The sequence below is a fragment of the Archocentrus centrarchus genome, chromosome 13 (assembly GCF_007364275.1).
Source record: "Archocentrus centrarchus isolate MPI-CPG fArcCen1 chromosome 13, fArcCen1, whole genome shotgun sequence".
Classification (NCBI taxonomy): Eukaryota; Metazoa; Chordata; class Actinopteri; order Cichliformes; family Cichlidae; genus Archocentrus; species Archocentrus centrarchus.
In genome coordinates, this window is record NC_044358.1 from 22,651,224 (window position 1) to 22,677,292 (window position 26,069).

The 26,069-nt window shown below is 39.2% G+C and overlaps 1 protein-coding gene across 2 annotated transcripts in view; it reads right to left on the reverse strand.

The window, feature by feature from the left end:
* The window catches only part of LOC115790977 (neprilysin), a 43,758-nt gene that overhangs the window by 3,942 nt on the left and 13,747 nt on the right, over positions 1-26,069 (reverse strand). For both annotated transcript variants that reach the window (XM_030745031.1, XM_030745030.1), the window contains exons 5-19: positions 13,411-13,491; positions 12,893-12,988; positions 12,675-12,793; positions 12,505-12,573; positions 9,204-9,338; positions 7,287-7,388; positions 7,034-7,170; positions 6,780-6,873; positions 5,114-5,242; positions 1,609-1,707; positions 1,417-1,494; positions 1,098-1,201; positions 704-762; positions 481-600; positions 4-137 (exon numbers count right to left, since the gene is read on the reverse strand). In XM_030745031.1, coding sequence (XP_030600891.1) covers positions 4-137; positions 481-600; positions 704-762; positions 1,098-1,201; positions 1,417-1,494; positions 1,609-1,707; positions 5,114-5,242; positions 6,780-6,873; positions 7,034-7,170; positions 7,287-7,388; positions 9,204-9,338; positions 12,505-12,573; positions 12,675-12,793; positions 12,893-12,988; positions 13,411-13,491 — 1,556 coding nt within the window. The remainder of the gene's footprint in view (positions 1-3; positions 138-480; positions 601-703; positions 763-1,097; positions 1,202-1,416; positions 1,495-1,608; positions 1,708-5,113; positions 5,243-6,779; positions 6,874-7,033; positions 7,171-7,286; positions 7,389-9,203; positions 9,339-12,504; positions 12,574-12,674; positions 12,794-12,892; positions 12,989-13,410; positions 13,492-26,069) is intronic.

The following is a 26,069-nucleotide window of genomic DNA, read 5'->3' on the forward strand; positions in this document are numbered from 1 at the left end:
TACATGTAGTCCATTGGCCAGGTCCCAAGAGAAGCTTCCATACTGATCAACAATGCACTTTGACAGCTCTAGGAACCTCTGTGTGGAGTCTGGCGTCCACCAGTCTTTCAGGTCGCCATCCTTATCATAGTTACGGCCTGAAAGATGCATGGGAAGTGGACAAGTTGGATATGATCAACAAAAAAATTAAATCAAGAGCACTCAAATGCTGCATTTATTGTATGTCAGTTACATATTTCTATTATATTTGTGTTTTTGTGTACAGTAGATGTCAGTATAAACTAATCCTCCCATCTCTGAAGTAGAACCTACAGGAATAACTTCACATAAACCAGTGAAAATGAGTTTGGAAAAAATATACCCATAAGCATGTTTTTTCTGGTACCAATTACAAGGGAAAGCATTTATTTTCCAAAGATTAATGCAATCTGCCAGAACTGCCCCAGGAGGAACAAAGAATAACAATGTGGAAACTCTTACCATTGTCATCAAAGCCATGTGTGATCTCGTGACCGATTACCATGCCGATGCCACCATAGTTAAGAGACTTAGCCTGGCCTTTGCTGAAAAAAGGGGGCTGGAGGATACCTGCAGGGAACACTGACACCAAGAAAAGAGGGGGGAAAAAAAGACAAATAAACAAATACATAAAATGTTTTGTGTTTTTGTCCTATGCAGTTTAATCTTTGCATATATGACATACCTATTTGATTTTTGCTGGATGAGTAGAAGGCATTGACAACAGCAGCTCCAGTTACCCACCTGGAGAAAGATGGTGAAATTAAACACTGCTGCAGTAAAGAGCACTAAAGCACAGTGAAACTCATATTTGACAAAATATATCAAAATTAACCTGCAGTTATTAATAGCTGGGCTAATGTTAGCCTCTCAGCCATGGAAAGCTGAACTCTATATGTGGGTAGGAGTTTGTGTGGGAGAATGTGAATGCACTGTGCTAAATGCGAGATACTGGGGCACACCACAAGCACCCAAAAGGAAAAACAAATTTATTATTCGTAATTTAAATGCTAACAACTGCAGCTTAATGCACATCTGGAATAAGCCAGTTTATTCTACCCCCTGAATGGAACGCTTACTCCTCTTTGTTGACTTTTACTCTGAGTTTCCGCAGGCGTTTCTTCTGCACATACTCCAGGTTCTGTAGGATGTTTTCAAAGTACTCCTCTGCACTGTAGCTCAGCTAACACCAACACACAGAGAAACAGGAGGATTAGCCATGACGAGAGCTATCAACACTTGGCCATATATTCTCCAGCAAAGCTCATAAAAGCCAGGAATTCACAGAGATTTTTCACAGAGCTGATATGTGGCTACAATAAAGCCGCTCTGTATTCTGCTGAGATGATTCTGTGAAAGAGGGAAAACATTCACAGTTGCATATTTTCAGATACTTACATCTTTATACTCATTGTTAAGATATTCATCATCCATGATGTTGTCTGAATAGCCGATCCGTTCCCGAATAGCTCGGGCCTGCACAAGAAGAGGTGAGAAAATTGAACAAACATTTTAGCCAAACAGCAGAAAGTCAAAATAGAATATACTTCAATAATCATTAACTGTTGTCTCTAAAATTATAACCAATACCTTCTCCTCAGCTGCTTTCTTGGTCTCTGCATCCATCCAGGTCAGGTCATCAAGGTTACTAATAAACACTTCCCGAATGTCTTTAATCATCTCTTCCATCTAAGCCAACCGACACGCATGCAAACAAAGAGAGAAAACCTCATCTGTCAGTCAGAACAAATTTTCTGCAGAGTGAGATGATCTTCAAAACCTGAAGGCACGCAAAACAATCTTACAACAGACTGTGTAACAAATTCATGAAAATACACTTCCCTGAATTAGGCCTCATCATTACATAGTCACGTACAAATGCAGAAGCACTCAAGGTTACACTCTGTGTAGGAGTCCGCTGACCTTGGCAGACATTTTTTAGAAGTGTGATAATATTAGTTTAACATGACATCTATTTCTATCTAGTATTAAGACTGACTGAGGTCATATCAGCAACCAGAAATGCATCATTAGTGACTAAAAATGGCAACTAAAAGAATATTTTAGGCAGATTATTATTATTATTTTTTGTATATATAAAAATCTCATCTTGATGCATTAAAATTCTCTACAGTAGACATCTTCTCATCTGGCTGTGGATTTACAAATGCATTATTGATAATGCTACTGATTTACATATTTTAAAAATTTACAATTGCTTATAGATCATTCAGCATCTAATCTTAAGCTTTATAAATTTAAATTATAGAAGTGGTATTTCAGCATAATGTTAACCCATGCAATAGGCAAATGAGTTATATTATTGTTATTAAACACATAAATCTGTGTGACTGAACAAACACTTTTTATGTCAGCATTCTTGCCTTCAACATGAATTTGCAGAGCAATAGCAGCATCAAGATAATGAGATTTTCTAGTTTCTCATGCAAATTCACAAAGCATCAGTCGTCACATCAAAAGCTCACTTTTCAGTGGTAACCTGTGGTGCAAGTTTCTGTAAAGTATTCCCTTTGAGTTACATATTTTCAAGAACTTGCAGCATACAGAGAAGCAGAACGACTGGCGCCACCATGTTGGCATAATGCTGTGCAAACCATGCCCTGTACTGCTGTCATCAGACATAAAAAAGCCTAGATTTTTGACCATGAGCGAAACACATTTATAATAACTCAAAGAGAGCATCTCCACCAATTAACAAATACAATAGGAAAAAAAAAAAAAAAAAAAGGAAAAATGCAGAGACAACAAAGGTCACCCTTCAGGAGTCCTCTAACCACAGATGTGTTTTGAGACCACAGTAGGCAGACAACAGGCATCCCAGTGTCTCATCACATTAACAGACCCCAGCTAACACAGTGCATGACGATTTGGAGAGCTTGCTGTGGTTGCCCACAAACCAGCAGCGACCGTACTTAAAGAGGCTTTTCTAAAAACCTTTTAACATAGTTGTGATAGTGTTATGTGCATGCCTAAGCTGCGTTCCAGTTGTTTTTCTTAGTGAAAATTTGAGCTTGCTTATGCTTCTCCATCACACAGGGCTGGACATTAGATACACTTCAACAACCTTTAACCAGAGCTAGCAAAGGGCTCAGAAATGCATACAGTAACTGCTCATTTTAAAGCTTTTTCATCTACCAAAGAAGTCTGTGTTACACTGGATAGTCCAAAAGGACTGAGTCATGTCCTAATTAGATATTAAACTTGAACAGGAGACAGCCAGTGCTGATCTGGAATGAGAAAGTTAGAGAGTAGGCCAACTGATGGTATGAAAAAGAGGGGATTATAGCAGATATGTAAAGCTTTATTATTAGCAACAATCTACTGACAAATATATTTGATTTAATTGACCTTAATTGCCTTAATTGCCTTGACCTTAATTGATTTGCTTAATTGCCAGCTAACAGCTTTGAATTTGTTTATAGACCATATATACTCACATGTCACTTTATTAGGTACACCTTGTTTGTACAAGATTGGATCCCTATTTGCGTTCAGAACTGATTTAAATCTTCATGCCATAGATTCGTTAAGGTGCTGGTGGAAAAATTCCTTTTATTAGGTTTGTGTTGTTTAGCTGAAATACATTTTTGAATGCAATTTATCTGTAACACAAAGACATGCTAATTACATCTGATTACAGTCTTGTTAGAAATCTTCAAAATGAGAAATTCTAATGTCATTGTGAACCTTAAATAATCTATAACCTTGCTGTTTGTTTGTTTGTCTTAAGAAGTCAAATATACACTCACTTTCCACTATATTAGGTACACCATCCTAGTGCCAGGTTGGACCCCATATTTGCCTTCAGAACTGCCTTAACTCTTAGATTCAACAAGCTGCTGGATACAATCCTCAGAGATTCTGGCCCATAGTGACATGATAGCATTCACACAGTTGCTGCAGGTTTGTCAGCTGCACGTCCATGACATCAATATCCAGTTCCACCACATCCCAAAGGTGCTCTATTGGATTGAGATCTGGTGACTATGAAGGCCAATTTGAGTACAGTGAACTCATTATTATTTTCAAGAAAGCTTTGCGATATAGAATGTTATTCTGCTGAAAACAACCATACGGAGATAGATACACTCAACTAGGTTGTCGCATTTAAACAAGACTTAGTTTAAAAGCCCAAAGTGTGCCATGAAAATAACCCTGCACACCACTACACCACCAGCAGCCTGAACTGTTGATACAAGGCAGGACGGACCCATGCTTTTAAACTGAGACTAATCAGACCAGGTACCATGTTTCCAATCATCTATTGTCCAATTTTGGTGAGCCTTTGCAAATTGTAGCCTCAGCTTCCTGTTCTTAGCTGGCTGGAGTGGAACCTGTCGTGGTCTTCTGCTGCTGTGACCCAACCGCTTAATGTTTGGCATGTTGTGGGTTCGCACTGTGTTTCTGCTGTTACACAGATGACCATATCAAAAATACGGTCATCTGTGTAATGATGTTCTTGTATGTTAGCAGTGAAGCATGCGTGGCAGCTGCAGGACAGCTTGGCGTACTTAAATGTATTGTATGTAAGACAGTGTATCTGAGGACAATGACGGTATGACAGAAATTTACAATATTGTATTTTTAGTTGTGACAATTGTACGTGGTCACAAATACAATCTGACTCACATGCACAACATCACAGCTCACACATACGCATGCATAGACAGTTGGGATTTACAGTGTGGGTGGTGTGATCATGATAACAAGGACACCTTGTTCAGCTGCTTTGAGTGGAGGCAAGCAAAAACTACAGTGCTCTGGTAGCGACATAAGACGCAAATGTGACAAAAACACAAGTGGGTGTCAAAATACTCTCAGTCAGATGTGCCTGAAACACATGTTTTTGTGTTGTATGTATGAATAACTGAATACATAAACACCCACACTGCTCTTGCGATGCTGTGCAGATTGATTTTTAGGTTATCAGTTTTAGATATCAATGAACAAGAAAGTGAAGCATTCCATTACAGAGATTGTATCTTGTCTAATGAAGGATATTTGCAAAAGCTTTTTATCTTGATTATAGCTAATCTGATTTAACAATACAAAGCCTAATGCACCTTCTACTGACCAGTTCTTTACTCTTTTCAGAGAATGCCTCCTGCACATACAGTCGTCCCACAGCGTTTTCCAGGTTGTTGTTGACGTACAGAGCACACTGTCGCCACACTGCTGCCTCTGACGTTGTACCAGACAGAGCCTGCAGAGAAAGTAACGAGGCACAGATCAATTAAAGATGCAGGATGAACTGGTCAGCATATTTTTTAAAGAGACTTGTGGCAATAGGAAATAGGGCAGCAGGGAAATGATTAGATTACGAAGAGGATTACCAAGATTTTTAAAGCATGGAGGAAGAATATGAATGGAGCTATGTGTTGGCGTCTACTGTTTATTAGAGCCTGACTGATACTGCAGTTTTAGCATTAATCTCTTAACACCCACTGGGTAATGGCATCCCATCTAGAGTTAGCCATTGGGGTGGTGGTAGATTTTGACTTCTGTTCATCCCTTTTTATAGAATTTTTTCCTGCTTTAAAACCTAAAGTTGTTTTGGAACTTGTTCAAGATTTTTAGTAGATGCAAGAATTTGAACATCCTAGGTTACATCATTCTCAAGTTATCAAGATCAACAGATTTTTTTTTTTTACCTTTGACCTTTAGCTTGAGGTCAAGGTCACAAAGATTCAAATTCATCCAAGAGTTTTAGTACATGTATCTATTGCGTGAATTTGAACATCCTAGGTCACATCGTTCTCGACTTATGGCCAGCATTAAAGTTTTTGTCGAACTTGAGGTCAGACCTTTACCTTCAGATCAAGGCTGAGATTCAAACTCATCCAAAACTTTTACTAGATACATCCATGGTGTGAATTTGAATATCCTTGGTGAGATCGTTCTCGAGTTATCACATTCAAAAGATTTTCAGAAAAGTTGACCTCTGACCTTACCCTTAGGTCAAGGTCAATGAGATTCAAACAAACATCTATGGTGTGAATTTGAACATTGTAGGTCACATTGTTCTCGAGTTATGGCCAACATTGATGTTTTTTGTGGAACAGACGCCACCGACGCCAAAGCTATGACGGTCTGTGTACTTCTGGTCATTTGTTTTTCCGTTTTAAAAATGAATATTAAAAAAACTTTTATTTCATACTCCAAATCCATGTAATTAAAACGAATTACATATCTTTTTTCCCTTTGAGGTCAAAACATAACTTTGCAAAGAATAGAAAACAGAAAAACGGCCGTCTTTTTATTCAGTAGCTGTTTTTAAAATGAAAAAAACGACTCCCAAAAAGTACACGTACCCTGTGACAATACCTCAACTTTATCTTTGAAACAGCTGAGCTAAAAACATAGAAACCTGTGTAGGTTTGATAGATGACCTACTGATGTTTCCACTATTCTTGGAGCTGGTATGTGTTTAGTGCTCTAGTTGCCAAGTGTTGACATGCTCATGTACTCCACTAACGTGGTGACTGTGGTAAACAAACCTGTTAATGATCATGTTGGCATATTAAACATGATGCCATGCTAACTTTAGTATTTGATTCAAAGCAATGCTGTACGTAAGTCACTAAGCCACATAGCAGCAATAGCATAACTGTAAACATTTTTTAACTGCTTAGTACCCTATGCTGGTTGCATTTCTTTAATAACTTAAGAAAACAGCACTATCTGTAAATCAAACTGGGCCAGCTACAAACTCAGTACGCATCAGGGTACTGTGCGTGTACCTTGCGGAAAGCTTTCCTGGTATCTCTGTAAGCTCTGCTCAGACCCACCACCATGTTCATAGCAAAACGCCACACCATGTAGTTCTGCAGATCCCTGTGAGAACACAGAAAACATTTTTTTTTAAAAAGAAAAAAAAAGCATTCATACTCACACAGAGCTCTCATATGTTGTGTATTCCCTCCTCCACAAACATTGAGACAACAACAGGCTTTTATACTCAATCACATACCCAGACTTGAATGAACATACCTACCTCTTAGTGTATTTGGCCAAGATAAGGTTGAGCCTTCTATAATAATTGGGTGAGTAGTTTATGACCTTTTCTGTGTCAGGAACACTGATGTTGACCGTATTCATTATTTTAGCTGTGAAATAACTCCAGTCAAATACCTTCAAAAAGAGTTTTAAAAAAGATAACAGATAAAGAGGAGGAGATAAACATGAACAAGCAGAATCCAGGTGAAACAGAAACAGCAAATTCTGGCAGACAAAGAATTTGTTTTTACCTGTGATTCAACCTCAAGGGTGAAGTTGGCGTTTAGGTCTCCTAGGTCCATCTTATTGTAAAGCAACACTGGGTTGTTACGATCCTCTGGAGTATCAGTAGCCTTGGAAAGAGCAAGACAGAGGGTAAAAATCAAGAATGCTGTCACAACCTTTCTGTTTCCTGACACATGCGTACAATTGCAGTGCAGGTCCAGCAGCATCAAACGTATTTGGCATCCCAGGAGGCTTCAGCTCTGTAAATGTCAGAGCACGAATGGTGTGACTGCCTTGTAAAACCCAGCAGCTGAGTGGAGGGGTAGTGAAGCATGGCAGTGAGCAGAGCAGAACAGACTAGGATGACAAACACAGAGTGTGGAAAACTGTTGATGAAAAGTCACGGTGTTGGGATCAGGCTGGTTAACAGCTTGCTTTAGACATCAGCTGCTACAGATTGGAACCACACACATAGACAGGAAGGGGGTTTAGGCTACAAATGGACGATAGGGAGGTGATCCTGCTAACAGAAACCTTATATGTGAAGTTAGAAAATAAAGGCCAGAACTAAAAGACAGAAGAAAGAAACTAAGGCAACCTCTTTGAACCATGATGCACTTTTAACTTTAACTTTCCAGTCTCCCAAGACATACCAGTTTAAACGGGGAGGTGAAGCCAGTATTGAAACTGCACAAAGTCTTTGTCCTGTTAAAATCATGCCTGCATTTCAATCAATCAATTACATCACAACAGCCTGCAGCTCTAACTCTCACTGCAGGTTAGCCAGCTCTATAAAGGATGGTACTGACAGCCTCTCTAGCTGTGCATTGTCTGAAAGTTTTTGAATGATTCAGAAAATATTGGATTTGATCAGGCCATACCTTACTGAATCTCCCCCAAAAATGTGTGGGTGCTTTTCACTAACTTGCTTAAGGTATCAACTAGTTACCCGTTGCTTTGTAACTGACAGTTGGTTCAAAGTTAGCATTCCAGGCTGTGGTTGCATGGTTAACTTTCTTCTACACTGTGACATTTTAGTTGACAGTATTATTCAGTCCCACTGGCTGTCACTTTAGTTACTAGCCTCAGAGTTGAGATTAGTTTAACTTGGTACCTGCCTGCTTTGCATCACCAACAGTAGTTGGATTTCACTGACATCCCATGGTCTGTCTTTACTATCTCTTGCCGTTACCTGAAAAATGTTCTCATTGAGCTAACAAGAAGAAACTGTCAGTCCCTTATCTGCACATGAATAGGTCGAGAAGCACAGGAGAGAGGAGGGCTCTGTACTGAAGAAGCTCAAATAATGCAGGTGTATGGCATGATGCATAAATGCTGCAACTCCACACAATATGCAGTTTATGGAACTTAAGACTGATGCTATGGAACCAAGGATTTTGCAGACGTGGCTCCTCCATCCTTGTTTCTCCTCCTCTTGCTCTCTCATTGAAAAAAGATAAGACATGAGGAAGATGTTTATTTTTGGTTGTGTCATAGTTGAGCTTGCCACATGATCTTGCTAGCTATTTGATCATGGACACCTTTCAATTGCCTAGCCAGTACACGGTATATGATCAGCATATATGGCCAAAAATGTCATTTTTCGCATGTTATTGAGTGGTTGTTTAAACAGTAAGTACATGCAAAAATATGCAAGCAGGAAAATTATGACATGTGTTTCAATTTGAAAACACTATTTTAAAACTACTTTTTTTTTTCAATGGTTGTACTTCTCAGTATCAATTGGGAATCATTTCACATTCAGTTATCAATCATACCCAAACACATGAGCAGGCTTGAACTAAGCTATGCACTGCTGAAAACAGGATCTCCTTCACATGGTTTCTCAAAGCATAATAAGCATCTTTTAGAAAATAGAAGTTCTTAAATGTGTGAATTCATACTACTGCTGGGAAAACTGCAAAATATGAATGCATACTTACATTAGCAATGTCTCTCTCCAAGTCTATAACTCGTGTCACCTCCTCTCTAATGTTAGTTTCATTGATCGCCAATCCCCGATCAGTGCGAATCAGCTTAGCCAGGTCAATCATGAACTGCTCATAGGCCCGACATGCCTGTAAAACACACTCATATTCAAGATATTTGTAATTCACTGGTTTCAGTAACCTGTGATCAAAACAGGATCTGACAGTCAGCCTGCAGCAGCCCAAGTACAGTTGCAGTGCCTTCTGCATATCAATTCTCATCCATCCATCCATCCATCCATTTTCTTCTGCTTATCCGGGCTGGGTCGTGGGGGCAGCAGCCTAAGCGGAGAAACATCATCTCCCCACCCACCGCCCAGGAGGTATCCTATCTAGATGGCACCTCAACTGGCTCCTTTTGATGTGGAGGAATAGCAGCTCTACTCTGAGCCCCTCCCAAATGACTGCACTCCTCACTCTTTCTCTAGAGAGGCCAGCCACCCTTCAGAGGAAGCTTACTTCCGCTGTGTGTATCCACAATCTCATTCTTTCGGTCACTACCCAGAGCTTGTGATCATAGGTGATGGTAGGCACAGTAAATCGAAAGCTTCTCTTTCATGTTCAGCTCTCTCTTTACAATGATAGACCAGTGCAGGGTAGACCCCAGGGTACTTGGGAGTGGGCATTCCACCCTTTTCTGGCAGAGGACCATGACCTCAGACTTAGAGGTGCTAATTCGCAAACCAGCCGCTTCACGCTCAGCTGCAAACTGTTCCAGTGCAGGGTGGAGGCCACCACTTGATGAAGCCAACAGAACCCCATCATCCACAAAAAAGCAGACATGAGATTCTGAGACCACCATGATGGAAGTCTTCCGCCACTTGGCTGAGCCTAGAAATCGACAAAGGGCAACCCTGGTAGAGTCCAACACTCACAGGAAATAAGTCCAACTTTTTACCAGCAATGCAGACCAAGTTTTCGCTGTGGTTGTACAGGGACTTAATGGACAACAACAGGCCAGACACCCCACACTCCCGCGGCACCCCAACAGGATACCCCGAGGGAAGCAGTCGAATGCCTTCTCCAAGTCCACAAAACACATGTAGACTGGATGGGCAAACTCCCACACACACTTCAATATCCTTAAGAAGATAAAGAGCTGGTTCAGCGTTCCTCGACCAGATGGAGCACCCTTGAGCATCCCAGCCAGCAACTCCAAGAAGGCTGGGAACTCTGACCTGTCATTTGGTGCATAAGCACAAACAACACTCAGGACCTGTTCCCCAGCCCGAAGGCACAGGGAAGCAACCCTCTGATCCACCGGTGAAAACTCAGACGTACAGGCAGCGAGCAGAGGGGAAACAAGTATACTAGGGTTTAATATTTTTCCCGAAAATGACATGAATCAAATCCCGGGAAATGACGAGCCATTTCCCGGGAATCCCGGGAAAAAGTTTATTTATTTATTTATTTTAATTAGGCCTTCTGTAGCCTGTGTCGGCCTTAACCTATTGTGATATTGTAGAGGTAGCTTTCCAGCTATGTCCTGTTATGCCCAGTAGGGGGCAACGTCGGCTTGATTAACGCAATAAAACCTACATCTCAGCATTTGAGTGCTCGAGCTATGCGGTGTTGTATCGTTCCTCAACACTCCCTTAACAAATATAATTCGAATATTCCTCCATTGTACATGGAATTATACCAAGATATTTTACAACTGCTGGTGCAAAACAATACGGTTCATCTCCACAGCATTGATAATGGCTCAGCCACGCTGTCGTGGCGACATCTGTTGCACTATATCTCCACCAGTGGAACGCTGTAATAGTCATTGAAAAGTTAACTACCGTACTACACTATAATATGGCATAACACAGGGCCTTGAGTAATGCACTACGACTTGGTCATTGCCATTCTGGCAACAGCAAATATATAACACCGTGTCTGAGGGTTAAAGTAGGTTCGCTGTGAATCGTCTTTTGAAAAACTGGCCGATCCTTATAGCCTAAAAAATATACATTTTACTCAACTCCATTTTAAAAGCGAAATATGTTAAAGCAATCTATTTCATGATAATTTCTTCACACATTAGGCCCGTATCCTAATTCATGATTGTTAGTAAGCGGCTGCAAACGAGGAAAAGAAACACTCGAAGTTAAACAGATATTTCTTTATTGTTCAGGGCAGGCATATTTTATAGGCTATATAATGCAATATAACAATATATAATATAAAATTATATAATACAAAATACCTTAGGGTAAACACATTGCCTACGATTTCAACAAATTAAAGAGGAAAAAAGTACAACTGTGTAATACCTCTATTAAAACGCTTGAGATGAAGGCTGAAGCCTTAAACGGAGGCTGAACGTGCCTGAAATGAAAAGTAATGCTTTTCGCATTAAACGAACCCTTCTCTCAATATTTCCATAAATTTAACATTCTGAAGCTTTCTTTTCTTTCTGAAAGTCAAATCGACGCGCGCGACTTTTTTCCCGGTTTCCCGTCTAACGTTTCCCGGGAAACGGGAAATGGTTCTGATCGCATTTCCCGGGAATCCCGGATCCCGGGATTAAACCCTAAAGTATACCCACTCCAGCTCGCGCCTCTCACCGAGGGCAACTCCAGGCTGGAACAGAATCTGTTTCTCTCCAGGAGACTGGTTCCAGAGCCCAGAGAACGCATTGAGGTGAGCCTGACTATTGCACTGCACTCCTATGACGCTGCCAGCCAATGGTGGGCTTACATGAGGGCGAGCCCATGTCTCCTCTTTGGGCTGCACGCAGCTGGGGCCCACGGGCTAAGGCCGGCCAACAGATAATCTCCCTCAAGCTCCCTTCCCAGGCCTTGTTCCAGGGTAGGGCCCTGGTAACCCTATCCCAGGTAGGGTAAATTGTCATTTGAATGCATTTCAATTAATTAATTTCAATTTATGTCAATAGGAAACTATAAAGTGAAACCAGAGCAAAGGATATCTGCTCCAATCACACATCTGGTTTAGACTGAGATAGCGTTATCACCATTATGTGTATTTTCATTCATTACATACACAGTCGGTACATTTCTAAGTATGGCAATAAAGTTTATTCATGATTCATGTACCACTGTTTAAGCTGATGCCCTCATCATTTGTGGGGCATCGTTTTTTCTAGAACAAACTCCAAGGGACATGAAATGCCCATGGCAAAACCAGGAAGGTGAAGCCTCCCGAATACTAACTAAAAGTAATACCTGTTGTTTCCATTGTGCATGGTCAAAATTTTAATTAGATTAAAGGTTTGCATGGATTTGTATAATGTAAAGTTCAAACTGACCTCTGCATAAGGCCCAGTGCAGACATAGTAATCTCTGGACAGCAGGCCAAGGCTTGTTTGCTGGTCAAACTGGTAAAAAGAAGAAAACATTTATTTTCAGTATCAAAGCCAAATAAAGGCTTAGTTATTATTTGAACAGAGGGCTTTTCTTGCTACATGTGTACACCTACATGAATGATATGTGAGGTTGAGTCCCTATCATCAGTGCCAACAAAAAAGTTAACCAAGAGCAGAGTTCCGTATTTCTCGTTCAACTTAGCAATAATGTCCTCTAGCCTCCACATTGTCCCTGAAGAAATAAGACAGAAGTAAAAGAGAAGTGAAAAATAAATAAATAGCATCAATGACATCATGCCATATGACACTGAAGAAAAAAAAAGTTCTCTACCATAAGTGGTCTCCCAGTTGTCAACAGCTATGGGCCACTCAAACATGTCAGGCAGCATTTCAAGCAGAGGAGTCCCTCCTCTGAACTCAATTAAACCTAGTTAGAAGCAAAAAACAAAGAAAATAGGTTTTTGTGGTGATTGCATTTGTTTTCTACCAATAACATTGTGAAAATTAATTAAAAAGAAATTAAACCCCTGTATTGTTTTTTTATCAAGTGCATACTAAATCTGTGGCAATTTGGAGGATTTTGAGGAGTTTATTGATGTGGCTTCAAAAGCAAAGCACTTCTGAAGAAGGCATTAATTTGAATCACGTAAAACTGAAATATTGTAATTCTCCATTTTAAAACTAACCATTCACATAAATTGTCAGGACAGTTTCAATGATAGACAATAAAAAAAAATAGGATGAGACACACTTAACCTTCAATAGCAATTTACGAATGACTGTTCACATTAGGACAATAGAAGATCTAAAAAGGCATAGCGTGTTAATGTCTTTTGCCTGCTGACTCACTCTCATTGGTGCAGGACTTGTAAAGGGTCTTAGCCTTGGTGAGAGCAGCAGCTTCCCCCTCCACTGTTTTTTCAAGGACACCTTCAAATAAAGAAACAGAGCAAGCATGAAGGAAAGAATCACAGACAAAGATAAAGGAACAATGTAGCTTACTGTGCACTGAGGAAAGAGGGAAGTGTGGGGCACATATAACCCCAGGTACAATGTAGAGGGGTTTTTTTTCTTTTTTTTATCTTTAGGGATTCAAGATAGAATCTCGCGGTCAGCCATGTTCATCCAGAAGCTTTTTAATTATTTTAAAAGGGATGTTTTCTGCCCTTGTCTCAGAAAGTAGCTCCAAAAAAAAATACAAATTCTGATATAAAATCCTTACAGTGTATAGCAACTGATGACAAAACAGAAGCAATGTCATTATTTTAAAAAGAAAAGAAACATGTCATGTATGCATTTAAAGAAAAAAAAAATCACAGCTGTTCTTTTCAATTTAATTGGATTTTTTTCCAAATAGAAATTACCTGAAAAATCAATTTAAAGAGTAAGTTTTTTTTCCCCAGATATATATATAAGGACATAAATAAATATTCTTCTGAAATTTTTTTAGGTTTGCAAAAAAATAAATAATAAATTAATAAATTAATAATTTTCATTTTAAACATATATAAAAAATGACATGCAACATAATGTGTACTGGAATTTTGCATTGAAAGACCAAAGTAACAGCCATTTTTACTTGAATGAATAACTTTGAATGAATAAATAAATACATATCTACTTATTAGCTCGCACTTTTTGTAGGGGCATGATAAATGTTATTATGTAAAATTATGCAATGCAAATTGCATATTTTAACCTTTGCTTGCCACAAATACCTTTCAGCATGGGAGTGAAGGTACAGAGCATACAAAAAGAGGGGGAAAGAAATCTAGGAGCAACAAAGCTGAAGGTGTGGATGTAAAGGGCCATTTGAAAACAAGACTGAGCACCAGTGCTTGTTTTATTACCTGCATTCATTGCCTCTTCAACACCTGTTGTGGGCATATGGACGCCGGTTAGCTCAGCCTCAGGCTAGATAGCATTTTTAGGTAGACAGCTAATCAAAATGAGTGATAAGTGTTGGGTTGTAAACTTGCTAAACTGAGGGGGAGGACAAGGGGACCAATACACTTTTCCCGTGCTGCCTTAAGGCACTAAGATGCATTTTGTAACTTTAAAGTCTAACTATTCCTACAGGAACTGCTGTCACTTTTTAGCAGCAGGACACGAGCAGGAGCAACACGTGGATGAGCTTAAATACATTTTCTCATCATCAAGGTTTAAACACCCACACAGTAATTTTTGGATTTGCTGCAAACCGCTGTGGTTAAAGTAAGTTTATTGTTATGTGATGCAGGTACAGAGACTGTGTCCTCTGTGCTTCAAAATAACAAAGCCTTACACCTACACAAGCGCCATCTCAAACTTCAGCTCCAGTTCAGCTGCTGGTTCATCATTCAGCACCAAAAATAAGAGCTTAATTCTCCCTGGACTACGCAAGCACAAAAACCACATGAGCCTGACTGTCACATCATAATAGTCCAGTTCAACTACTATGTTGGAATTTCTGGATAGCTCAGGGAACCTTATAAAGAAATTTTGAGAAATGAATTGTCCTACCAGAAAGTGGGAGTTTAGATCTTGCCACTTCAGTATGTTTGGTCCAGTTATTATGATTTACAGCACATAGTTATCTAATCAAGTGTTTTGAAGAGATGGGAAACCATAACATCTGGTGTAGTTGCATAACGTTGTGGGATCTCAAAAATACAATAAAACGTACTGACAGCTATTTATTTTTCTCCATTTAAAAAAGTCTCTTGACTTTTCCACAGCTTGCAGATTTTTTTCTGTTCATTAAGCGTATAGATGCTTCAAATGGTCTATTCCATGAATAATACATGATGCAAACCCCTTTTAAGTCTAAGTGCCCTGTAATATACTTTGTCTACATGCGAAATGTATGTAAATAGCACTTATGATTTCTGCTGCCATTGTTTATGACAACTCAAAGAAAAATACACAGCCTTTATGTATGTCACATTTTGAAAATGTATCTCATTAGGAGACCGTGTACATTTACATTTTCATCACAAAATATTGCATTTAATGTGCTAGCGCACTCAAAGAATGTAAGCCAGGTTATTTTCTTTGGCTACACATTTCCCCTGAAGTAGCTGCTGTTTGTTGTGTATACCAGTACCAACACATGTACGCACAACTACAATACTGTGCTAAAGTTTTGAGCCACCTCTCATTTCTTTATATTTTGCTTCCAAGGAGCCAGACTGTCCTGTAATTATTTAAAATGGTCTTAAGTCTTAATAGTTCTCCAGGCTTTCTGAAGGTCTTTTTTTTTTTTTGGACTTGGGCTGCTTTTTATCTTGTCTTCAGTCCACTCCTTGTACCTGATGATTTTCAGAGGGGTGTTTTTCTGTTTGTTTTTGAGGCAACTTAGCACTGTGAATCATTCAAACATAAAAGAAAAAAAAAGGCATTGTAGCCAATGGTGTTTGGGCTCTTGTCAAACAAATGAAATCATGTGCACAGAAAATTACCATCAGATTTTGATCCACCATGCAGTACCATCTGGAAAGCATCTAATTGGCAACATTTTCATTTTTCAGCATGACAATGATCCCAAACACACTGCAAATGCAGTGGCTAATGTTTATTGATGTTCCCGTAATGCCACACACACAGACAACTATTAGCTCCTAGAGCTTAACAGAAAACAAAATATTTTAGCCAAAGTACAACTGATGAGAAAACTCATCATGTGCCTTTGTGTACAGTATTAAAAGACGTAATGTACACAAAGACATGCAGAAATAATCCCTGTTCATGAAAACATGGCTTCTCAGAAGTGGCCCACTATCTAAAGAACTGTTTCTCTAAACAACTTGATTGAGTGACTGAAGTCATTCACGTCGATTATTAGAGCATTTATAAGCACTTGGTCCCTCAGAGATTTGCTTTTTGAAGATTTAATGGAAGAAATCATTCCTATAGCTAGCTTAGAATTTCAGACTGCGTGTCTCTGCATTTAGAAACTTCCTCTTGTTGATCTCCACAAAGACAAGCTGTGCAAACACTATATGTTTAGTACAATGTGTGGAATTATTCTGGCTCCTCCTGTCTTCAATCTTAAAGAAAAGCTTTAAGGCAATTTTCCATGTGGCATTTAGTGTAGCAGACTAAACATGGGGCAAATACAAGCATGTATCACCTACATGCCTGAGAACTAATCCCTTCTCCTTGCTCCTTTCTCACAACACACAATTCATAGAAAAAAAAAAAAAAAAAAAAGAGAAAAAAATTATATAAATCGTTTACTGTGTAGCTGTAGAGATTTTGACTAAGATGTAAGAAGAATGTGCAAACTATCACTGACAAAAATTACTAACACTTCAAAGGTGTAAATTAAATCTTCTTTGGTTTATTCTTTTTGATCGTTTTGTGTTATCAAAAGTAAACTCTTCAGTAGGTGGTTAAGTAGGTAGGATGTGTAAGTAAGACGACCTTTGATAACCTTTTGATTTTGACAAGCCGTCATATATCTCATGACCTCAGCACTGCCTGACACTTATAAAGTTATCTTATAAATGCATCAACAGATACACGCCATCATACTGCACAGCTCAGTGTCACACTGGGATCAATACAGGAAAGACGATGGAGCTTAAATTACACAGACAACTGACAGCAAACTTTCCCCTGAGTCCAACAGGACAACACTCATGTCACTGTGAGTCGGGTCGAAATGAAAAGATAACAATGAACCAAATTATTTTATTATTTTTTTTTTTTAAAAGCTCAAAAAACACTTCAATCTTAACTTTAATCTTTGGTGTGATTTTGAATGCAGCTCTCGAAGGATTGGTGATTTTGGTTTCCACTGACCTTTGTTTTGTTCTTAACAAATTATACAGTGCATTTCAGAAAAGATTTTCAACTTGACTATTTCATTTATCAAGATCTGATATATGAGATAATTTTTCCCTTGATAAGTAGCAGGTCTACAAAACGCATGTTTGAACTGCTTCACTCTTTGTTTCTGTATATTTAGTTGGAATTGAACTTGGCATCTACAAGTTCTGGCAACCCATTTTTGTCCCACTGCATCAAATACTGCTGATCTGTCAGATGTTGCTGGCATCTCTTCAATACACACAAGGTGTCTTTGGGCAGCAGTTGTTGACACACCAGCCATGACAAGAGAGAGGTAACAGTCCTGTTTTAAAGGTTGATATCCCTGAGTCACAGGGATATCAACCAGGTGGCCACAGCATTTTTTCCCTTTCATTTGCTGATTTGTTTTGGTTTCATTTACTTTTGACTTTTACATACTTGTTATCTTTAGACACTGAAGTATGCAGTTACGTTTAGGAAACGATCGTGGTGTGGATTAAAATACACAACTTCACAATAGTTCATGTAGAAAAATTACACTGAACCACTGGGTTTAAATGTGATGCAAAAGGGTCCTTTTGAAGCTTTCATAAGAGCAGAGTAGGGAGTGACAGATGTTGTGTGGAAATGTGCAACACCAGCCATTTTGATAAGACATTAGTGTGTAATAAGAAAAGGCTGGATTCTGAAATCCTTGGAGATATTTTTTTATTTCTGATATAGGTCACTGTGCCCTGTCCCTGTGACCTCTGCCCATCAAATTCTAATTGTTGGCTCTCACTGCGGTATTGTATCACTTCCTGTTCCTGTTTCGGAGCACAGTGTTTTGCTGTCTGTTAGCTGTTATATCTGTATAACTAGATTTATCTGGATAATAACATATTTTAGTGTAATCTTCACCTACTTTAAATAGCATACTCTTTGCTGAATCACCTGTATTCACATTACTCACTTTATTTGTTTTTAGAAATTCGCTAGCTTAGCTTAGCTAGTAGCTTAGCCCTTAGCCGACTCACTACCAGCATGGCTTCTTCTCCTGTCTCTCCTGCACTTTCCTGCTCTGGGTGTCACATGTTTAGTTACTCCTCGGCCTCCTTTAGCAGTAACGGTACTTGTAATAAATGTAGTCTGTTTGTAGCTCTGGGGGCCAGGCTTTCTGAACTGGAGACTCGGCTCCGCACCCTGGAAAATCCTACATCTAGCCAGGCCCCTGTAGCGGGTGCGGACCATGGTAGCTTAGCCGCCGTTAGCTCCCCCCCAGCAGATCCCGAGCAGCAGGGAAAACAGGCCAGCTGGGTGACGGTGAGGAGGAAGCGTAGTCCTAAGCAGAAGCCCCGGGTACACCACCAACCTATTCACGTCTCTAACCGTTTTTCTCCACTCGGCGACACACCCGCCGAGGAACAAACTCTGGTTATTGGTGACTCTGTTTTGAGAAACGTGAAGCTAGAGACACCGGCGACCATAGTCAAATGTCTTCCAGGGGCCAGAGCAGGCGACATTCATGGAAATTTGAAACTGCTGGCTAAGGCTAATCGTAGATTTGGTAAGATCGTTATTCACGTCGGCAGTAATGACACCCGGTTACGCCAATCGGAGGTCACTAAAATTAATATTGACTCGGTGTGTAACTTTGCAAGAACGATGTCGGACTCTGTAGTTTTCTCTGGGCCCCTCCCCAATCAGACCAGGAGCGACATGTTTAGCCGCATGTTCTCCTTGAATCGCTGGCTGTCTGAGTGGTGTCCAAAAAACGACGTGGGCTTCATAGATAATTGGCAAAGTTTCTGGGGAAAACCTGGTCTTGTTAGGAGAGACGGCATCCATCCCACTTTGGATGGAGCAGCTCTCATTTCTAGAAATCTGGCCAAATTTATTAACCCTCCTAAAAACTGACTACCCAGGGTTGAGACCAGGAAGCAGAGTTGCAGTCTTACACGCCTCTCTGCAGCTTCTCTCCTCCTGCCATCCCCCCAAAACCCCATCCCCATAGAGTCGGTGCCTGCTCCCAGACCACCAAAAACCAAAGCTAAAATCAGCAAAAAACTATTTAAGCATAAAAATTCAAAAACAATAAATAATACAGCTTCATCAACTGCACCAAAGAATAAAACAATTAAATGTGGATTGTTAAACATTAGGTCTCTCTCTTCCAAGTCCCTATTAGTAAATGATTTAATAATTGATCAACGTATTGATTTATTCTGCCTTACAGAAACCTGGTTACAGCAGGATGAATATGTTAGTTTAAATGAATCAACACCCCCGAGTCACAGTAACTGTCAGAATGCTCGAAGTACAGGTCGAGGAGGAGGATTAGCTGCAATCTTCAATTCCAGCTTATTAATTAATCAGAGACCCAGACAAAGTTTTCATTCTTTTGAAAGCCTGACTCTTAGTCTTGTCCATCCTAATTGGGAAAATCAAAAACATGTTTTATTTGTTATTATCTATCGTCCACCTGGTCCTTACTCAGAGTTTCTGTCTGATTTCTCAGACTTTTTATCTGATTTAGTGCTCAGTTCAGATAAAATAATTATAGTGGGTGATTTCAACATCCATGTAGATGCTGAGAATGACAGCCTCAACACTGCATTTAATCTATTGTTAGATTCAATTGGCTTCTCTCAAAATGTAAAGGAGCCCACCCACCACTTTAATCATACTCTGGATCTTGTCCTAACATATGGCATAGAAACTGAAGACTTAACAGTATTCCCTGAAAGCCCCCTCCTGTCTGATCATTTCTTAGTAACATTTACATTTACTTTAATGGATTACACAGCAGTGGGGAATAGGTTTTATTACAGTAGAAGTCTTTCTGAAAGTGCTGTAACTAAGTTTAAGGATCTAATTCCTTCATTGTTATGCTCTTCAGTGCCATGTGCCAACACAGTGCAGAGCAGCTACCTAAACTCTGCTCCCAGTGAGGTTGATTATCTCGTCAATAGTTTTACATCCTCACTGCGTATAACTTTGGATACTGTGGCTCCTCTGAAAAGGAAAGCTTCAAATCAGAAGTGCCTGACTCCGTGGTATAATTCACAAACGCACAGCTTAAAGCAGATAACCCGAAAGCTGGAGAGGGAATGGCGTCTCACTAAATTAGAAGATGCTCATTTAGCCTGGAAAAAGAGTTTGTTGCTCTATAAAAAAGCCCTCCGTAAAGCTAGGACATCTTACTATTCATCATTAATTGAAGAAAATAAGAACAACCCCAGGTTTGTTTTCAGCACTGTAGCCAGGCTGACAAAGAGTCAGAGCTCTGTAGAGCCGAGTATTCCTTTCACGTTAACTAGTAGTGACTTCATGGATTTCTTTACAAATAAAATTTTAGACATTCGAGAAAAAATTATTCATAACCATCTCAAAGATTATTCTTCATGTTCGGCTGCTTTCAGCACTGCTGGTATTTGTTTAGACTCTTTTGCTCCAGTTGATCTTTCAGAGTTAACTTCAATAGTTACTTCCTCCAAACCAGCAACATGTTTGTTAGATCCCATTCCTACTAGACTGTTCAAAGAAGTCTTTCCAATTATTGATGCTTCAATCTTAAAAATGATCAATCAGTCTTTATTAGTTGGCTATGTACCACAGACCTTCAAGGTGGCTGTAATTAAACCTCTGCTTAAAAAGCCATCACTTGACCCAGCTGTCTTAGCTAATTATAGGCCAATCTCCAACCTTCCTTTTCTCTCAAAGATTCTTGAAAGAGTAGTTGTAAAACAGCTAACTGATCATCTGCAGAGGAACGGTTTATTTGAAGAGTTTCAGTCAGGTTTCAGAATTCATCACAGTACAGAAACAGCATTAGTGAAGGTTACAAATGATCTTCTTAGAGCCTCTGACAGTGGACTCATCTCTGTTCTTGTCCTGTTGGACCTCAGTGCAGCTTTTGATACTGTTGACCATAACATTTTATTACAGAGATTAGAGCTTGCTATAGGTATTAAAGGTACTGCACTGCAGTGGTTTGAATCATATTTATCTCATAGACTCCAATTTGTTCATGTAAATGGGGAGTCTTCTTCAGACAGTAAGGTTAATTATGGAGTTCCACAGGGTTCTGTGCTAGGACCAATTTTATTTACATTATACATGCTTCCCTTAGGCAGTATTATTAGAAAGCACTGCATCAATTTTCATTGTTATGCAGATGATACTCAGCTTTACCTATCAATGAAGCCAGATGACACACATCAATTAGTTAAACTGCAGGAATGTCTTAAAGATATTAAGGCCTGGATGACCTCTAATTTCCTGCTTCTAAATTCAGATAAAACTGAAATTCTTGTTCTCGGCCCCACAAATCTTAGAAACACGGTGTCTAACCAGATACTTACTCTGGATGGCATTACTTTGGCCTCCAGTAACACTGTGAGAAATCTTGGAGTCATTTTTGACCAGGATATGTCCTTCAATGCACATATTAAACAAATATGTAGGACCGCTTTTTTGCATTTGCGCAATATTTCTAAAATTAGAAACATCCTTTCTCAGAGTGATGCTGAAAAGCTAATTCATGCATTTATTACTTCTAGGCTGGATTATTGTAATTCATTATTATCAGGCTGTCCTAAAAGCTTTCTGAAAAGCCTTCAGCTGATCCAAAATGCTGCAGCTAGAGTACTGACAGGGACTAGAAAGAGAGAGCATATTTCTCCCATATTGGCTTCTCTTCATTGGCTCCCTGTTAAATCTAGAATAGAATTTAAAATTCTTCTCCTCACATACAAGGTCTTGAATAATCAGGCACCATCTTATCTCAAAGACCTCATAGTACCATATCACCCCAACAGAGCACTTCGCTCTCAGACTGCTGGCTTACTTGTGGTTCCTAGGATACTTAAGAGTAGAATGGGAGGCAGAGCTTTCAGCTTTCAGGCCCCTCTTCTGTGGAACCAGCTTCCAGCTTGGATTCGGGAGACAGACACCCTCTCTATTTTTAAGATTAGGCTTAAAACTTTCCTTTATGATAAAGCTTATAGTTAGGGCTGGATCAGGTGACCCTGAACCATCCCTTAGTTATGCTGCTATAGGCCTAGTCTGCTGGGGGGGTTCACATAATGCACTGTTTCTCATTCACCTTATTTACTTTGTTTATACTCCACTCTGCATTTAATCATTAATTGATATTAATCTCTGGCTCTCTTCCACAGTTCTCTTCCCTCAGCCCAACCGGTCGCGGCAGATGACTGCCCCTCCCTGAGCCTGGTTCTGCTGGAGGTTTCTTCCTGTTAAAAGGGAGTTTTTCCTTTCCACTGTCGCCAAGTGCTTGCTCATAGGGGGTCGTTTTGACTGTTGGGTTTTCTCTGTATTATTGTAGGGTCTTTACCCACAATACAAAGCGCCTTGAGGCGACAGTTTGTTGTGATTTGGCGCTATATAAATAAAATTGAATTGAATTGAAAATTGAATTGAAATTGGTTCATTCTAGTGTCCAAGCAGAGCCATAAAAAGACTTTTTCTATATTATTTGAAATGATTCCAAGAGACATCCTCTCAAAATGGTATCTGTTGCACCATTTTATGCTGCACAAAACATCCTTTACCCCTTGAAATAAAAAAGAAACAATCATGCTGTGACAGCCATCATCCGCTGACCTCAAGCCTACTGAGAACATGAGGAGCATTCTTAAAAGGAAGATCTATAAGAGAGAGCAACAATAAACTGGGAAACAGCAGCTCTGGATGGCAATATTGACATCCTCAAATGAAATCTGAATCCTGTACATGGACCAATATATATATATATATATATATATATATATATATATATATATATATATATATATATATATATATATATATATATATATATATATATATATATATCTGAAGGAGAGGGGAAATCTATATATATATATATATATATATATATATATATATATATATATATAGAGAGAGAGAGAGAGAGAGAGAGAGATATAGATAGATATATAGATATAGATAGATAGATAGATAGATAGATAGATAGATAGATAGATAGATAGATAGATAGATAGATAGATAGATAGAAACATGTATGGTAATTTATCATGTTATTCTTTTTGTGTTCTTTATATCACTATATATATATACTCAGATGGCAAAACAGTACGAGGGCTCTAGAACTTTTTTGACACATTGGCAGGTTACAATTTTACTTGGCAAGAGAATTATCTGAATTCTGATTGGTTGTTGCTATATTATTGTCCTTTTGTTGGCTTCTTGAGCCCAGAGTGGGGCGTGGAGGGTGAGGAGGTAGTGACAGGGTTCTGCCAAAGCACCGACAGTGTTCTTGTTGAGGCAAATTGAGTCAAATTTATTTCTTCAATTCAGAACATGCTTATTGACTTCTGTAATGTGAAACGAAACACAAGTAGGTTGGAAATAAAGATGTATAAACTTTTTTATACTGCCCTATATTTCCTTTCCATTATGCCTATACTTTTATACTATTAATTCCACCCTATATCTAAACTACTACAATATTCACGCACACACTTGTCTCAGTTTAGTTCTAGTTTAATCCTGGTTTAGATATGTTCCATTCTAGTTTATTCCTGGATTTAGTCCATGTTTTGTCCTTTAGCTCTTTATACCCCAATAGAATTCTATTAGAATGTTCCAGATTCCTGAGAATACTGAAGGAGAGGGGAAATCTTATGAATACTCTAAACACCTAAATATAGCTTTAAAAAAAAGCTGCTGTAATGTGTCAATTATAAGTTACTTATAGAGATCACAAGTAGGTCTTTTAAACCATATATGGCATTTAAGATTTGTACATTTCAACATCTATTTCTTATTATCTCTTTCTCACAATCTCTTTCGCCTTCTTCTCCTTTCCTCTTCATCTGCCTCCTCCACATCTCCATCTCATCCTCTTCTTCCTCACCTCAAGTGTCAGCTCCAGTAATGGTTTTTAATTGCTTGGTTTAGGACTGAAATAATCCTCATTTCGGTATATTTTAGGCTTTTAAAATGTCACTTAGAAAGATATTTTCTGAGGTGCTACTTGGCCTGAAAACTTTGAGAACGTCTGGGCTATTACAACTAAAAATTGTCCATCAACTTCACCTTATGCTTTGACCCTGTCCTTGCGACTCGGTCTAAGTACTCAGTTCTGTCACCTGTAACTGATGTGCAATATGAACACTGAGGGAAACCGCTGGATTAAATCTGTGACTTGACCACGTCCAAGTGACTTACACTTTGTTTTGAAAAATAGCTGCAGATAGCCAGCTTTTCTTTCTTTCTTTCTTTTTTCCATGTCTGCCACTCCTAGCTTGCTAGCTGGTCACTGCAGTCATTGCAGCTGTACTTGCTGACGTGGTAGTGACCACGTCCCCAGAGGGCATATTCATGAAGGAATTCTGCATGTCTTTGTGTACCACAGAGTATGAAGTGTGATTTTTCAATCAGAAATATTGATTGAAACACATTCAGCATTATTGTCTGACCTCACAATGCACTTCTGGAAGAATGGTCAAACATTGCTATAAACACTCTCCTAAACCCATAGAAAGCCTTCCCAGAAGAGTTGAAGCTGTTATAGCTGCAAAGGGTGGGGCCAGCATCATATTAAACTCTATGGATTAAGAATGGGATGTCACTCAAATTTATATGTGTGTGAAGGCAGACAAGTGAATACTTTTGACAATATAGAGTATCAATATACCTGTCTTGGAAACAAAGAAGATATAATTAACATGGCTTAGATTCTACCTCCCCCCACCTCTGAGTAGGCTGTTATCACCTAATTAAATGGTGCAGCATCTCAATCGGACTGAGATCAGGTGATGGATAAGTATATTCTGCCTCACCACTATAATGGTGCTGTATCCATTAGTTCATTTCCAATTGAATATGCTGAAATGCAAATAGCCTGAAAAACAAAATTTATCCAAACACAAAGACTAGAATTTTGTACCAAATGATCACCTTGTATTTTTTTTTTCATGTGCTCATTAAAAGTAATTTCTTTTCCTCCTTGTTTTCACTTCCCGCACAACTGCATTTCACCTCAGACTCTCTCTACCTTTTCATTTTTCTAATCCTCCCATTTTCTCATTGCCATGTGTGCACTATTTATGTGCTCATTTAATTGTAATGAAGTCCTGAGATAGAGACCCTTCACAGGGCGCTTCCTGCAAAAGGGCACAGATCATGTGCATGTGATTGGATTACTGACTGCCTGGCGCTAATGTTTAACCACAGCAAAGGCTTACCCTTTCACTCTCTTTTCTTCACACACACACACACACACACACACACACACACACACACACACACACACACACACACACACACACACACACACACACACACACACACACACACTTTCTCTCGCCCCTTATGTGTGCATTTGGATTTATTTGAGAATGGATTTTGTGCCACCTGATGTTTGTTTGAGACGTCACGTCAATTTGAACCAAACCGCTCAGCATGATACAGAATCCGAATTTAGAGTTTCAACCTTCTGCATTGCCATTTTATCCCTGAGTGTTTTTCATTCCACAAGGCATTTCACTTGCAGTGTCTTTAGTCCTGCTTGGTTTGCTTCCAATACATGACTATGAAAGATATATTTAGAGTATATTATGAGCAGAAATTGCAAATGAAGTCAAAGCTGAAATGAATTGAACCTGTTTGAGAGTGTTAGCTTGCTGCTTTAAGCATTTGTAGGGACAATAAACCCATTGTAAGGAAATTGTAAGGAATATGGATTA